The sequence below is a fragment of the Neltuma alba genome, unplaced genomic scaffold, assembly GCF_004799145.2.
Source record: "Neltuma alba isolate B1F8T4 unplaced genomic scaffold, ASM479914v2 tig00000769_pilon, whole genome shotgun sequence".
In the NCBI taxonomy this organism is placed as follows: Eukaryota; Viridiplantae; Streptophyta; class Magnoliopsida; order Fabales; family Fabaceae; genus Neltuma; species Neltuma alba.
Genome location: NW_021632183.1, coordinates 322,262 through 337,746, shown reverse-complemented (window position 1 = coordinate 337,746; position 15,485 = coordinate 322,262). Strand labels below are relative to the sequence as shown.

At 36.0% G+C, this 15,485-nt stretch overlaps 3 protein-coding genes across 6 annotated transcripts; 2 read left to right on the top strand and 1 right to left on the bottom strand.

Annotated features, from left to right (window-relative positions):
* The first annotated feature begins 336 nt into the window (after positions 1–336).
* On the top strand, positions 337–4,835 carry LOC114745209 (uncharacterized). 3 transcript variants are annotated; one of them, XR_003740181.1, is made up of 9 exons: positions 337–570; positions 1,279–1,355; positions 2,232–2,460; positions 2,585–2,739; positions 2,873–2,918; positions 3,002–3,093; positions 3,236–3,332; positions 3,550–3,729; positions 3,828–3,871. XR_003740181.1 is itself a non-coding variant. In XM_028933362.1 (9 exons), exons 1-9 carry the CDS (start codon positions 421–423, stop codon positions 4,403–4,405), a joined length of 1,053 nt encoding a protein of 350 aa, XP_028789195.1. In that variant the 5' UTR covers positions 342–420; the 3' UTR covers positions 4,406–4,835. The 3 variants fall into 3 exon arrangements, 2 of the variants coding, with proteins under 2 accessions (XP_028789195.1, XP_028789203.1); XM_028933362.1 differs by lacking the exon at positions 3,550–3,729 and adding an exon at positions 4,256–4,835 and having other exon boundaries at positions 342–570; positions 3,828–3,884; XM_028933370.1 differs by lacking the exons at positions 337–570; positions 1,279–1,355; positions 3,550–3,729 and adding exons at positions 1,396–1,944; positions 4,256–4,835 and having other exon boundaries at positions 2,254–2,460; positions 3,828–3,884.
* A 1,382-nt stretch (positions 4,836–6,217) lies between these two features.
* LOC114745521 (cytochrome c oxidase assembly protein COX19) lies at positions 6,218–9,341 on the top strand. Its single transcript, XM_028933684.1, has 4 exons — positions 6,218–6,406; positions 7,236–7,324; positions 7,497–7,594; positions 8,735–9,341. The coding sequence occupies exons 1-4, from the start codon at positions 6,394–6,396 to the stop codon at positions 8,820–8,822; spliced, it is 288 nt and encodes a 95-aa protein (XP_028789517.1). The 5' UTR covers positions 6,218–6,393; the 3' UTR covers positions 8,823–9,341.
* Positions 9,342–9,535: 194 nt separating this feature from the next.
* Positions 9,536–14,450, bottom strand: LOC114745468 (protein MODIFIED TRANSPORT TO THE VACUOLE 1). Of its 2 annotated transcripts, XM_028933633.1 has the most exons (6): positions 14,214–14,450; positions 13,822–14,185; positions 12,661–13,410; positions 12,135–12,290; positions 10,221–11,171; positions 9,536–9,911 (listed from the first exon to the last, which is right to left on the bottom strand). In XM_028933633.1, exons 2-6 carry the CDS (start codon positions 14,026–14,028, stop codon positions 9,870–9,872), a joined length of 2,106 nt encoding a protein of 701 aa, XP_028789466.1. In that variant the 5' UTR covers positions 14,029–14,185; positions 14,214–14,450; the 3' UTR covers positions 9,536–9,869. The 2 variants fall into 2 exon arrangements, with proteins under 2 accessions (XP_028789466.1, XP_028789459.1); XM_028933626.1 differs by having other exon boundaries at positions 13,822–14,450.
* Positions 14,451–15,485: the final 1,035 nt, after the last annotated feature.

Here is a 15,485-nt window from a genome sequence, read left to right as displayed (position 1 = left end):
TTGGTTTATAACTTGAAATTTGTTCATGTAATGTTCTTTTTAATTAAAATCTCATTGTTTTATCAATATCAATACAAAATTCATAACCAATTGCACTGTATATTTATAATAAGTGGGTATTTGTTTCTCACATTTCTAATACATATAATGTTTCTTTTATTTTTTAGAAATCAATTAATTTCAAAATATAAAATTTATATTAAAAAAAAAGGGGAAGTAATAAATATCGGGCATGTCGTTTTAAAGCTCCCAATTCAGAAGTCCACGTTGGGGACGTGTTCAACACCCGGCGTATAAGTAGAACAGAAAGCTGGAGAGCGCCAACGAACGCTCTGCAATTCATCAACGGCCAAGTTCAGGACCTCAATTTCAATTCTCCTCCCACCAATTCCCACTAATTGAAGCCCAACTAAGGCCAATATGGGCGCGGCGGCCGGCGTCGGAGGCTACCCTGTCGGACTGGACGAGTCGTACCGGCCACTTCCGGGGCTTTACTTCGCCTTCTTGTCCATCTGGCTTCTCTCTGCTTGCTCTTGGACTCTTAATACCTACAAAAAGCGCCAGTTTCAGGTCCTTCATTCTCCTCATCGTAATCTTATCCTTTATATGTTCAATGAGTAGAGATTATTTCTCGCTCTCATTGAACCTTCTGGATGTGATTGTTGTTTCGTTGGTTTGATGCTGACTGCATCTATTGGTTGGTTCAATGAGAAGTATGCAATCACTAAGTGTAACGTCACTGTTTGGCTGTTCGGAAGAGTTCTGTGCTCCATGTGCTTACTACTTGGGTTTCTTTTTCTTGTTAGAGGTTGATCATTTTGCTCCATTAATTATCTTTTAAAAAATAGAGCTTCATGAGAAATCGAAATTTCATTCCTGCTCCTGCCTATGTTTTTTCTCCCCGGTAAAGTTCTCGGAGTTTCCTAATGCACCTTAATTTAGTGTACAGACTACAGAGAATCCTTTGTCTCTGTAATGTAAACTTGCTGCGAATATTCTTTTTCCTTTTACGAATGATAGAGAACTTTTAATCAAACACGGAAATACGTAAATGATCTGTTTTCGTGTGCTCTAAATTGTTTCTGTATCGAACGAGATCAATATGCTACTGTGTGACTTGTGAGGATTACCTTTATTTTATCTGCTGTTGTGATTTTTTCTGTTTGCTCAGCGTTTATATTTATGCTTTCATTTTGGAAAAATACAGAAGTTAATTATCTGTTTCCATAACTCTTGTTTTTATTTATTTATTTATTTTTAACTCTTTTGCTAGAGCAGTCAAATAATTTGCAGTGGGCACTAACCTCAGTTCCCTTTATAAAAGTATTGCAGCTCCTGCTGTCCTTTCTCTTCTGGTACGTTTTGGATTAGTCCCGTGGCTTGTTATACTTGTACTAGATATAAATGCTCAAATGTTAGTGTTAGAATTTAAATTCATTATTCTGTGCTGATCAAATATTTTTGTCTATCTTATTTTTATTAACTGTCTTATTTTTGAGGGAGTGGGATAACTCTTGCTTCGGTTGATAGTTCAGAAGACAAATCAATGCTAAAAGGCATGATTAGTAGGACCATGGGAGTGCCAATACGGTGAATAGAGGGAAGAGATAAAATTTATTGTGCATGTGATATGGTCCCTTCACCCCTTAGCCCCACTGCCACCCCTTTTCTCCTTCATTCTTTCCGGTTTTGCTCCTGTGCAAAGCACCCTAAAGAATATGCAACAACCATGAAGAAGCCAGCTATAAAATTGAATAAGAACGGTATAGAAATGGGTAACCCCGTATCTGAATCTAATGGACTGAGAATTTACCAGAACGCATGTACTTATCTTTTGCTCCACAAGAGACTTTAGAAATCCTAAGCAGTTATATGGAAAATATGATGTTGGGGATCATTGACAGGAAAAGGGGACACTGGCCGCACCGTTCAAACAATAATGGTGTAATTTCTCGAAATCTATCTGTATTTTTAAAATTGCTGATTGTAATAATGAATCTGTAGTACCATATATTTAGCTAGTGGTATATAACACCCATTGTCTAGCGGCGCTAAAGTCGTAAGTGTCAGGGTTTGCAAATTGAGAAATGTGCATTTTTTATTGCGAGGAGCAAGGCTTTGCTTGAATATAAGTTTGGTGCTTATTTGATAATACATTCTAGCATCGAGAACTTAATATATGCTGTCTGCAAAATTTATTTCATTGAGTATCCAACACAACATTCCTGCAGGTATTCATGCTTCTATTTTCAGGCATGTTCCTTGTGGATGTCATTTGGGGTGTATGTAACTGGGGTGCTCTTTCAGACTGCTGCCTTTGTCTCCTTCTTGCTCATTGCTCATGGCTACTGTATCATGTGTGAGCATCTTTCTTTAAGTGAACGCCGTACAACTGCTGCACTTGGATGTGTCTTTTACTTAACGCTAGTGGGTTACAAAGCTTGCGTACCATACTTCACGGTAAGTTTTTATTTTTTTCACATGGTCTATTTAGTATGCAGTTTAAATTGTAAAACTGCCACATTGGTTTATATTAATCAAGCACGGTTCTCTGATGCTAACCCCTAATTTATTCAATTTACAGGTTCTTCTGCTACTGAATTATTTCATTTCATTCTATGTTATTTTCCGGCATATATCACAAAACCTATTGTTGTTGCGGGAACAACTGAGTATTGTTGAAAATGAAGATGTTCGGACAATGCATGATGCTCTGTATACGAAGTACATGATGTTCAAGTTAGTGTTACGCACCTGAGAAATGTGTATCAATACTTTTCTCATTTGTGTCTTACTAATAACTAAGCATCATCCTTTGTGCAAGACAAGAAATCACACTTCATAGGTGACATATCTTCCTTCTTGTGTGCAGGAAATTCCAGGTTGCAATGCAGATAGTAGCTATGGCAGAAACTATGGTACTATGTTTGGGCTTTACTTTCTAACCATAAATGAATATTTTGCTTATAGTATCTTACTTTGAAAGCCGCTTGATTTCTAGATATACATGAACATGGATGACTCTTCAGAGAATTACTGCCTTCGGTTACTAGTCAGAGAATGGGCACAATTCTGCATTTTTTCATACATTGGGTATGTGAATATGCTTTACCTATGCATGAATAATAGATCGATGAAGTTCTTTTAACACAAAACACAACCACAAAGTATAGTGAACCTTTCGATGAGTCCATTCCCGACATTCAATTATTCTTCACTTATCCTTTACCTGCAGGTGGACTTTCAGGTCACAGGACTTGGCGCCACGCTTCTCTGTTATGCCTGCCACCAAGTGTAAAGGCGATACTTTGGTGCCTCCCATCTACAGTATTGTAAGTTATAAGATCTTCCTATGGTGCAGTCAACATAAAAATTAGATGTGAACTTCATCATCATCATGAGGATAAAATAAGATCAGCTTCTGCTTAATAGAATTAGCTTGTTTCTTAGGAAAAATTATTAGTAATACTTTAAATTATGTCTCGATTTTTCATTTGCAATTCTTCCTTCTTCTGCCTAAATGGCCTTACCTATACTTGATTTGTAAAGAATAGGGATTGCTGCCTCATTATACATCCATCCATGAGGTAGTGGCCCACCTTAGGAGGAAATGATACTTTAAAGAGTTTATTGCGGTGGAGTACCTTTTCTTGTGTCTCATGGGTATAAATGATTGCTAAACACTCGCATCCCTTTTGCATTGCTTATATCTTTCGACCTACTCGCTTTGTAAGCTTAGATAGGAAGGATTAAAGAATTAATCCATCTTTGATTTAGTTTATATAGCATGTCTCCATCTTCTGACCAGGCTAAGCATGTTGCTGCAGGAAATGGATGCCGCTACTTTTAAAGATTTCAGTAGTCATGAATGGCACATTGGGGTGGTATGTATAAGCTTGCTCTCACAGTACATTGTATTATTAAACTGGAAAAACTTGGGCGCAATTTTTAGTATTTGTTAATAAGCTAGTCAATAAAATATGTGTCGTAAAAAAATTCTTTTAAAGAGACAACAATAATATGAACCGTAATGGCTGCTTAAAAAAACTTCAGTTTAATCTCGTCATTCTTTAGAATCTGTTTTAAAGAGACAATAGTAGTGTGAACCGTAACCGCTGCTTAAATAAAAAACTTCAGTTTAATCTCGTCATTCTTCTTTAGAATCTGTTCAAAAAAATGAGCTAGCTAGTGTGTATTCATACGTGCTTTTATTAACGAATCTGTTTGGCTTAGACACTTTTGTATGTTTTGGCAGCCAACTTCTGCTTGCCGTGATGAAAACTCAGAAGGTGCAGTTCTAGTGATCATTGAACATCCCCACTCACAGAGGCTAAGAACGCCTGATACTTCCTCTTCTCCTATTGTGTCAAATCTCATTTCACAGACATCTTCATACCGAATATAATCAATCAACATTAGCTCTACCATCTAGTCATCTATTGGTTGCCCATGCCTTTTCTCCTGCAATCTGGCATGGGCATGCCAGTACACTCACTGCTTCCGGGTTTAGAAGGTAATTTGAACGTTTCAAGCTGAGAGGAAACAAGAAGAGTAGAAGTATATATTGGGTATAGTCTCCCCTCTTTTTCTTTTTCTTACCAACTCTTTCTTTCTTTGTTTCTTTCCTTTTTTTTTTGCCCTCTTCTTTTTTAAATACTTTACAAACTTTTGCTTTAGAAAATGCCATGAGTTAGTCATGAGCTGAGGGTAGAATAATGAGTGTTATCTTGTTTAGAGGCAACCACAAATATGTATTCTGTACACCATCGAAGCAAATGGTAACTGTATATTGTTCTTCCTTGTACTGTTGTTCTCTCATTGATTATTTCCGACTTGACCATTTTTAATGTCCTTATTAGCATTTCAAAAAGTCAAGTAATGGTATGCAATTGTGAATAGAACTATTCAGCACTGACTGAATGAACTTTACTTCTTAGGACTTATACCTACTATGACTTTATATATATAATTTTTACATTTATAATTGATATTGATTATTATCATGTTATATATACCTAATACATTGTAAAAATTTGAATAAATAATTTTGTTGTTAAAACATCAATATAAAATATATAAAAAAATTAATGAGAGATACGCATCTTAAATCATAAATCATGAATGGCTTTCTAATTTCTTAGATATTGCGCCATGCATAAGACTTACATGCGTAGTTTTCTTTTAACTGTTCTTTCTAAACATATAACTGTATCTGTATTTTTAATAGATTCAAAAGTAGAATTATTTTTACAAAATTGACACTTTTACTACAAAATTATATATTGCAATCATCTTCTTTTCACTGGAGAAACGACAATAAAAGTAATATGAATAATATACATAATTGGAATAAATTGTGGACGAGAGGAATTTAATAAGTTATAAGCAAACTAAATCATATAAAACTCCAAGTTTATTGACCAACACAATTATTAAGATGTTCACATACAAATTTTAAAAAAAATGGGGATTCATTTGCAAAACCAACTAAATGGTTCTTTTAATTAAAAAACAAATCATATTATTCATACTATATACATAATATGTTTTGATGTAGGCCTTTTATCTTATATTGTATATTAACTAATATTATATTGACATTACAAAACTGTTAAAAAATTAAAAAAAATTAGGGGAACTCGCAAATAAAATATCCCCAAAAAGAATCAAAGGAGTATTTGGGAGGCAATGCCATTTCTCTCTGGAGTCTGGACAATGACGTAATAAATTGGAAAAATACAAATAAAAACCTCTTAATATGTAAAATTATGATTTGGGATCTTAAATTTAAAAAATAGCAAATAAGGATCCAATTATACTTTTACAAATATGAAATTTAGGTAAAATGTCTAAAATGTCCCTAAGCCAAATTGTAATTTGATCTAATGAAATTGTTATGCGTTAAAGTGAATTTGTCATTTTCTATAGTCAATTCGTCATTTGGCATATCCTCAGACAAGTTGTGGTTTAATATTAAAATTATCATTCGTTAAAGTAAACTTATTATTTCTCATAATCAACTTGTCAATTAATTGAGGGATATTTAAGACATTTTACTATAATTTCATATTTACAAAAGTGGAATGGGTTCTTATTTGTTAATTTTCAAATTTAGAATTTCAAATAATAATTTTACATATTAAGGGTTCTTTATGTGTAACTTTTCCTAATAAAATTTAGTTTAGTCCTGCCTATATTCCCATTCACTCCCGAAGCCTATAGATACTGCCGGCCGCGTGAGTCTTGTTCCAGAATCCGGCCACTGTGTTGCAAATTTTCAACAGAAATCACACAGCAGACCAGCGCAGCACTCTTCTGGCGCGTCCATTACCCTGATTTGGCCGAATAACTCCGTTTCGATAAGGCTGAAGGGGAACGTGATTCGCACGGGTCATGGGCGAATTAGGTAACCACTGCCTTAAACTTTATGTTTTGCTCCTCTTCCATCGTTTTTGGGCCCTAGGTTTTAGTAGAAATACGAAATTTAGGTTGAAGGTGAGAGTGCAGTGCTTTCACTTCCCAAATCACGAGTTCGAATTGGCAGTCGCACACATACCAGCAGAAGTACGAATATTGGATAATGGGGTATTTATGCTAAAGCTGTTCATTGATGATGATTTGAGACAAATTCCCCCAGACCTTTTTTAAAAAAAAAATTATTTGTTCATTGAATAATGGGGTATTTATTTTTTTTAAAGGGGTTGTTACAAATTGAACTCTGCACCAATAAATGACTTATTGATGCCTGATAATTCCATGGCATGGATGCAGATAAGCAAGTGGGTTTCTTCTGAAACAGACTTACTGGTTAAATACTAGTATGTAACTACTGTTGTTATGAGGTTCTGGAAGGGGTTCTGCATAAAGTAACGTATACAATATGCTGCTGTTAGAATGTTTTGGTGTGAAAGAATTATGAATGAAGGATTCTTGTGTAATCTTAAGGACATTAAAACTTGTGACTCGTCAATTTTTAATTGCCTGAATGATTTTTTTTTTTGGCTTATCTTGCTCATTGTACTACTAGAAACGTGATAGAGAACGTGTTGTCTTCAAATTTTTTGTCAGAGTCTATTAACTCAGAAAAGAGAGAATTAATCTCGTCTTTTTTAGTTCTATTTTTATGTTTGATAACTTCCTTAAGTGTTCTTTTACTTCTGCCAAATCTGTGTGTGTGTGTGTGTATTGATGGTTTGCTTTGTCACTTATTTCCCCTATTGAAACTTTTGTAACAGGTGGTGCCTTTGGTGGCAACAGGGGACTCCGCCCAGTGCCTCCTGAGAAAGGAATATTTCCATTGGACCACATGCATTTATGTGACGTGGTAGTGTTTATTTATGTTTCATAAAAAATTAACGTTTTCTTAATTATATTTGTATATGAGGGAAGCATGTCCCTGCAAGTTGCTATATTTCAGACGTTACAGTCAACATGTTGCTTCTGAATTTTCCAGTTCAGTCTTAGGTAGCTTAATTTGTTTGTTGGCGCCATTTCAGGAGAAGAAGGAATATCTCAGTTGTCTAAAATCGCTTGGTCACAGATCTGAGGAATGCAGGCAATTCTCTAAGAAATATCTGGAATGTCGGATGGAAAAGTGAGTTGGCTTCTCCTTATCATGTACCATGGTTCATCTCTTGTTTTCTTGTTCGTTTAGCATGTCGTGTTAAAATTAAATGGACATCTCGTTGCAAGCTTAAGAATGTAAGAAACCTTCTAAGATAAATAATATCGGAAAGATGGGTCTGAATACAATCTTCTAAGGCTTATAGCTAATTTGTTTAACAAGCCATGCAGTTTTTCTCCAAAGAAAAAGGGTGAAGTGCACCAAACTGTTTTTGTCAAAACGAATTTGTCAGTGCTCGACAAAAATGAAAATATGTAATTGACATGGCTTGGAGATTTAAATTGTTTATCTCGTAGTGAAGAGATTGTATTCCTTTCCGATTGCAATTTAAAGGTTATGGTTTAGTCTTGTGAATAACGATATAAATATTTGGCTAATTGGAAGTAGTTGTGCTAGATCAGCAACTGCCTTGAAAGTTTGTGCAATTAAAGATTGTGGTCTATAGTATATGCATTGGCGCTTCTAGGATGACGATTAAAGCCGCATACACGCAATAAAAATCATAAAACCTCAACAATTGGTTATTTAATACTACAGAACAGTAATAGCAGGCTGCGGCCTAAGAGCAGTTATGGTATTGAGAGTGGGCTCTTACAGTCTGTTTGGTGTAGGGAAGAAAACGAAATTAAATCTTATGAAATGCAGAAAGATGATGATGATTATTTTTTATTTTATGTAATATCCATCATGTTCTTGTTATCATTATTCAACAATGTATTTTTTGATTGCGCAGTTTTAAGTAAGGATATAAGAGTTATCTTTGATCTATTTCATTCCGATTCTTGTTTTCTTTCAATTTTCATACTCAACAATTATGCGCATAGATTGACCATTCAACGACTGAATGCTCATCGAAGTGGGTGTTTAGGTGGTGGGATCCACGATCACGTCTATGATCTCCTTGCAAACTTGGTTGTACACCATGTTTAATAAATAAGAATTTCACTTGCAATAGACTGCTGAATTTATTCTTGGGTTAATTGCTACGACAAGCATATCCGCAACATTGTTTTAGTTGATGTATTGGATATGTATTGCTCTTGGGTATCTTTTGAGACGATTTTCTTTTGACGAATTAGTTGTTTATGAACTTTAATTGGCATCTTTCAGGAACTTGATGGCAAAGCAAGACTTGTCAGAGCTTGGTTTCAAGGAAAGTAACGGGGAAACTCCTGGAGGGAAAATTACTGAGGGTTGATAATTGAAGCCTGGGAAGAGCAGAGATAATTTTTTTAGGATTTTCTTCATATATAGTTCGTGTGACAAGCAGATGCTGATTTTGCAACAGCATTCTTTTGGCGGGATAAAGGAAAAATGCATTTGGAAGGAAGTTAAAAGAAAGACCCAGGAAAATATATGGAAGTTCAAAATTGGTGGTGACAAGATCGGAAATTGGGATATCGCTGTTTTCAATAGATAAAGTTTGACATGCTTCTTATAGAAGATAAAAACATCAAATCAGGCAATCCAATAGATACCTCTCAAATACTACAGTGAATTTATCCCCCTTATTCGTTGGCGAAATCTTTTGCTAGGGGAATTGTAGGCTTGTTTCAAAGATTTGTTTGTAGATGCTTCTGTTCTTGCGAGCTTGTTATAGGAAGCAACGCTTTTAAGCTTGTTATAGGTTTGGATTGTCCCTCACATTCAAGGAAAGAAAAAACCCCACATATTTCTGAATGCAACCTGCCATCTTAAGTAGTTCAACTCGATTAAATGATCCTCAGCATGAAGTAAATTCATCGCCAAAAATCTTACTAGTAAAGATCAACACTGATTCGTAACATCGTGAAAATCCGAGTTTCTGTGCGAACTACTTAATAGAATCTCCTTCACTTAAAATAAAAAGGAAAAAAAGGAAGAAATGAAAAAAGAAAAGGGGAAAAGGGGAAAAAGTTCAGACCAACGATGTGGCAGACAACCAGGTAAAGCCAATTCAACCATCGATTCATGCCCAGAACTACAGTCAAATCGCATCATAAGCATCGCGAGACAGAGCAAGGTACTAAACGAAATGAACCATGCTCATCGTTCTTATTGTTCTCGAAGCAAGCAAAACAGTGAATGAAGCACCCTCAAGTACTATAAATATGGATGGAGAAAGGCGGGGGTATTTCTATTCATGCCTGAATTGTAGCTTGCAATAACTCAACTAACTGCACAACATTTCTAGGGAATATTGGTACCAAATCCAGCAGTACAAAACCATAGAAGTCCATCGTCGCAAAAGCACAGCCTTTCAGATTCAAATCACCTTCCTAGTATCACGAGCCGCAGAAATGTGGTCCTACAAGCATGAAACATGACCAGGTGAATCAACCAAAAACTAGATAAAGAATCAACTGATAATATTACAATCAAGTTCATCTAACATATGCAAGCCCAGTAATCACCAAGACCGGAAAATGTTAGATCAAGCTGCTAGGGAGCAGTTTTCCGCTAGAGCACTTTCCATCAACTACACATATCTCGTTATGTCCAAATTTTCGTTCAAATTGCAAAAATCAATAGCAAACAAAATTAGAATCTCGCAAAGCACAAAGTCACAATCCTAACCAATGGGACATATAGATTAAACATCTATGCCTGGACTTACTGAGATGAAATCAAATGCTTTAGTGTCTTCTTTCTTGGAACTGCTAATCATTGAGGTAGGAGTTTGAGTAGGAAAATTTGGTTGGAATATGTCTGGCATTGGCATTCTTCCACTGGTTCCAGCCATCTGAGCAACAGCAGCATCTTGCATGCTTACATTACTAAGGTGCTGGAAATTAGCCATGGTTGCCAGGAACTGCTGCTGAGCCAAAAGACTTCCCATGGCATTATAATTAAGTGGTTGAGACGGATACATGTGATTCAACATAATACCAGGCTGCGCATTATATGGCAGATGGCCAGTAGGAAACATGGGATTTGCATTGGATCCAACTGCTTGAGAGTTCAACATGTTGGCCAAGCCATGATCAGGGGCTTCTTGACTAAACTGAATATTCAAGCCTGACAATAAAGATTCGGATTGTGAGGTGGAAGATGTTGTTTTCTGCGTTAAACTTGATGCATTTTCATGAACAGACAACCCAGACATTAAATCATTAACATGCTCATAGTTTGCTTGAGTGGAATTGGAAGCAAAAATGTCAAAAGTTTCTGGCTCACTAATACTTCCCAGCCCATGAGTCAAACTATCACTCTGTTTATCACTAACTGTTATCCCTGAAAAGAGATCATCCGCCTGTCCTTTATTTTCATTTGTATGAAATGATACATCAGCAAAGGGGTCATCGTCATTTCTCTGTTCAATACTAGATTCGGCAGAACCATTGAAATCTCCAAATAAATCATCAACCAAAGGTGTGGATGGTGCCAAATTTGATACATTCTGATCAGTTGTACTCTTTGTAATATCATCCCCTCCAAGATTCTCATTGGAATCATCAGTGTCTATCAAGTTGGGCAACTCAGCAACAGTAGCAGCCTCTGCCTTTACAGGCTTCTCTGAAATAAATGGAGAGCTGTTTGGCTGATCTCCACCAAGAAGACCAATAACCTGTCCATCAAGGGGCCAAGAGCGAGATAAAATTACAAAATGTAATTTTGCACTAAAGAGAATTCTATTGAACTCGCCGCATTTAGCAAGAGTGCAAGACATTATCATTTTTTTAAAAAATTGCGAATGGTACACATATTACCAGCCAATTTGACGCAGGTAAGAGCTCAATTTTACGTAACATAACTTTGCCAAGAAAGGACAGAACTTCATGGTATTTTACACAGGATTAAGACATAGCCTAAAGGCCTTCTGGTTTCCATATTTCCATAATTTACCCTTTTTTTTTTTAATTAACATGAAAGTTGCACAATCTGAACACCCAATGCCTTCAGGACAACGGCAGCTTTGATTAAGACAATCATGGAGAATTACTGATGACTGAAGTTCTAAAATAAGATGCATGATGGGCACATATTAAGAGAAAGTCATCACCCCAAAGACAAAAACACATGATCGCATAGAAGAAGGAAGAAATTGCTAGCTTAGAAAAGGGGAAAATTTAGGATTAATAGCAAACTTTAAGCCTCAGCTATAGATATTATGAGAAAATAGTATAGGTCCTCTGCTTGGAAGTTGGATCTTTTGGCATCATATTATACTCCACCCAACATTTTAAAAACGACACTCATCATCATAATTCTTTCCTAGTAATATTCTCTCAAATGAGGGGCTTATTTCCCTGCTCAGCAAGCAATCTTCATTAACCAACTAAGCATAGCATTGGACCCTGAATAACTTCTTTAGCACTTTCCTGGCAGAGAACTAGCAGTTTACCAATCAGATCCAGAAGTGTTCATCCAACAAGTCCATAGAGAACTGACCACATCTTGAGTAAAATGATGGTCCAAGCACATTAAAGCGAGGCAAGCAATAACATATTGATATAAAATTTAAGGGCCAAGATGAATGAGAAGGTGAAATTTCATGTGAATTATTTGTACAGATCAATAATAAGAGTACCTTGTTAGCCTTTTCCCTCAACGAAGCTTGGGGAGATTCTGAGCATCTCACTACCACATCTTTATTTTCGGTGAAGTATGATGCTATACGTGAAAAGGTATCATCATCCCTTTTCCTAAGGATGGCTTCAAGGACGCAGACAGCTTTCATGCGAACCTATAAACATAACTTTCAAAAGTTGAAAAGACATGCCAATTAATGTTGCATAGAAGTTTTTAAGGCTCTCTACTAGGCTATAAAGTTGCGTTAGCATAAGTGCAACATGGCAAATATTCAACAAAAGTGATATTTAACAATTCATTGCAAAAGGTTGAGGTAAACGTGAATGCGTGGGCCAATAAGTCCATGCAGATATGCAAGCATGAGCCCTTTAAGCTTATGATATCTTTAAGCTAGAATAGTGATGAAAAGTTCACCATAATGTGCTTGAGAAATTGATATGGGCATGCATGTACGTGCGTGTGTTTTCTTCCTTTCTTTTGTGCATAAAAAACAAGAAATCATTGTGAACTTTGAAAAGACGTGCCTGCCACATTGGAGATTGAAGCTTTAGTTCAAGGGAATGACTTAAAGACAAGGCATCCAACTTTGCAGCCTCTGTTAGAAAAACTTGAAGGGCATCTCGAGTGGGCTGCAGGCGTACACCTCCTGAGGTTACAATTGTCTCCAGCAACCTATCCTCCCGTGTCTTGCTCTCTGAATGGCTTGCATTGGAAGCATCATTAAATGTTCCCACCTTAACCACTCTTGAGTCAGGGTTCCAAGAACCACTAGATTGATTCTTTGAATGTCCAAGGCTACTGTGAGCTTCATTACGATATGTAACTGGCTCATATCTGCCACTATCTTCCGTTTCTATAGTTAACGACCTTCGAAGATTTGGACTCTTGTAGGTTCCTGTTTCATTCTTCATAATTGAATGTCCCTGTGCTAAGTTACTAAGTCCTTGCTTGATTGATGCACTTCCAAGACCAACTACCTCACTAATAAAGGATTTCTTATCTTCCAATGACGATTCAAAGTTTGTATTCCCAAACCCTTGTATCCGCCTGTTAAGATCTTCAGCAGGTGTTGGCTTACCGTCTTCTGCAGAAAAGATGGCAGAGATGGCCTCATGAGCAGTGTCCCGCACTGCCTTGTTTAGTGCATCACCTTTCAATGGATCCGGGTGTCCCTTGTAGTGAAACAGCTGACGAACAGCGACTGAATGTCTCTGCATTTCCCTCCTGAACTCCACACCAGACTTCCCAACTGCATATTTTATCAATCTTAAAGCCTGCAAACATGAGCAAATAAATACAGCATAATGAGATTAATCATTAAACATACCATTCAAAAAGGCCAGGGGAAAAAAAATTCAAGTTCAAGCTGAAAAGGGAAAAAAATGCTTGCATATAATTTCATTACAGAACTCAATAAAGAAGAGAAAAAGTGTGCATTTTCGCAATCGCATCACTCAATTTGTAATCTAGTCTCTTATATCTTCCCATAGAAGGTGATTCCACCTATTTCTTTTGCCCTAAACAAACAAGAGAGCAACATAAAATGAGAATTGAGAGACCGCGCTTTTTCCAATTCTCCACTTCATCGACTATAACAAAACTCCACATCGGATATCTAACTCTCAACTACCCAGTCCCCTTCGTGCAAGTTGAGCAAGGAAAAACTACTCAAATAACAATCATACCTTCTGCTTTACAATTGGACTCTTGTGCTCCAGTCGTTTTAAGATGAACTCCGAAACTTCCTTCACAATACTAACATGCGAAGAACGCAAAAGTTCACAAACTTCTTCTAATTTATACACCGGAGTGACTTTATCTTCATCCGATGTTGCAGAATCGATCAACCGCGACCTCCAATAAGACTCTACCGCTCTTCGACTTGATTCCATTATTTCCTAAACTGATCGACTAAAGCTCGCTTGATTATCACAACACCTACCGAGCAAGATAGAAACACAACCCCAGAATCCAAAATCCTCAATTAAGACGAGAGGCCCCCTAATTTACCAGCCAAAAATGGTATTCTCTAAAGACATGCAACACAAACTCGGTAAGACGGACTGTCAACAGTTACAGATCGATGAGAAGGTAGAAACTTCGTGCTCTCCTGGAAGAGATTAATTGTTGGAATTTGGTTATACAATGATACGAATAGTACTGCCGTACTGGACTGGAGGACAAGAGGATTTTGGGGTTGTATTATCAGGATCGAAGCAATAGCTCAAAGAAGGATACGGGAAGAGAGAGATAGCAAATAAACGACGATGAAGATGAATGACGGGGGCGAGTGCGAGAAGGAGCGATTTGTGGCATCAAAACTCAGAAAGCAGAGGCCATGTCATTGCGTGACTCATCGATCCGTGCGGTTAAAGATGAAGGTTCACTCTTCGCAACCCGCGTAAGTTAGCGCCCCCGGCGGTGTTTGGTTTGCAAAATGCCAAAATCCACTGGTTTTTACAAACATGTACCGCAAATAAAAAATAGAGAAAAATTTTTTTTTTTTACTGTTGTATTTTTGTATCAGTTGTAAACTTGTAATTGAGTTCTTAATTCTTAATTCCGTACAAATTAGTTATATAATTCTGATTTAAATGTAAAAATTAGTTTTAAACTTTGACTCGATTGTAAGTTTTTTTAGGCCTTGTACTAGATTATAAGTTAATCTCTATAGTTTAAATCATTTAAAATATTAATTCTTGTATTTTAAAAAATAAAATTATATATTTTTTCCAAGCATAAGTATGTTTTTATTGGAGACAATCTTATTTAAGATACTGTAGAACACTAAATATAGATACCTCTTTTAACATAAATTATAATCCTACAAAACTAAAACTTTAGATACTAATTTTGTAGAAACTAGTTGTTATAAGGGTGTTTGAATAGAAACCAAACTAGTTTTAAAAATAATTTTATGATATACGAATTAAATATGTAAGAAGAATTTTATCTGGACTTGTATAAAAATACTTTTTAAAAGTGCTCGTAAGAGAATCCAAACACCACATAAGTTAAAATTTAGGAGTTGGCAGAAAAATGTTAAAATTCAAAAATTAAGTTTTAGTTGAATCAAAACTATAAAAATTGAATTGTATCGAGTTAAAATTTAATAACTGAATTTTAACTCAGTTAAATCAAAACATTAACTTTTTAAAAGTTATATATAACTACTATATCTATAGACAAACAACATCAAATGACGAAAACGCCCATATAAAAAGAAGTGTGAAAATAATTTTTGAGAGGCCAAATGGATGAAATCAATAAAATAGATGCACACTAAAATGAATTAAAAATATACTACCTTCGAAAAACTAGCTTGAAATGATATTAGTTCTTAAGAACT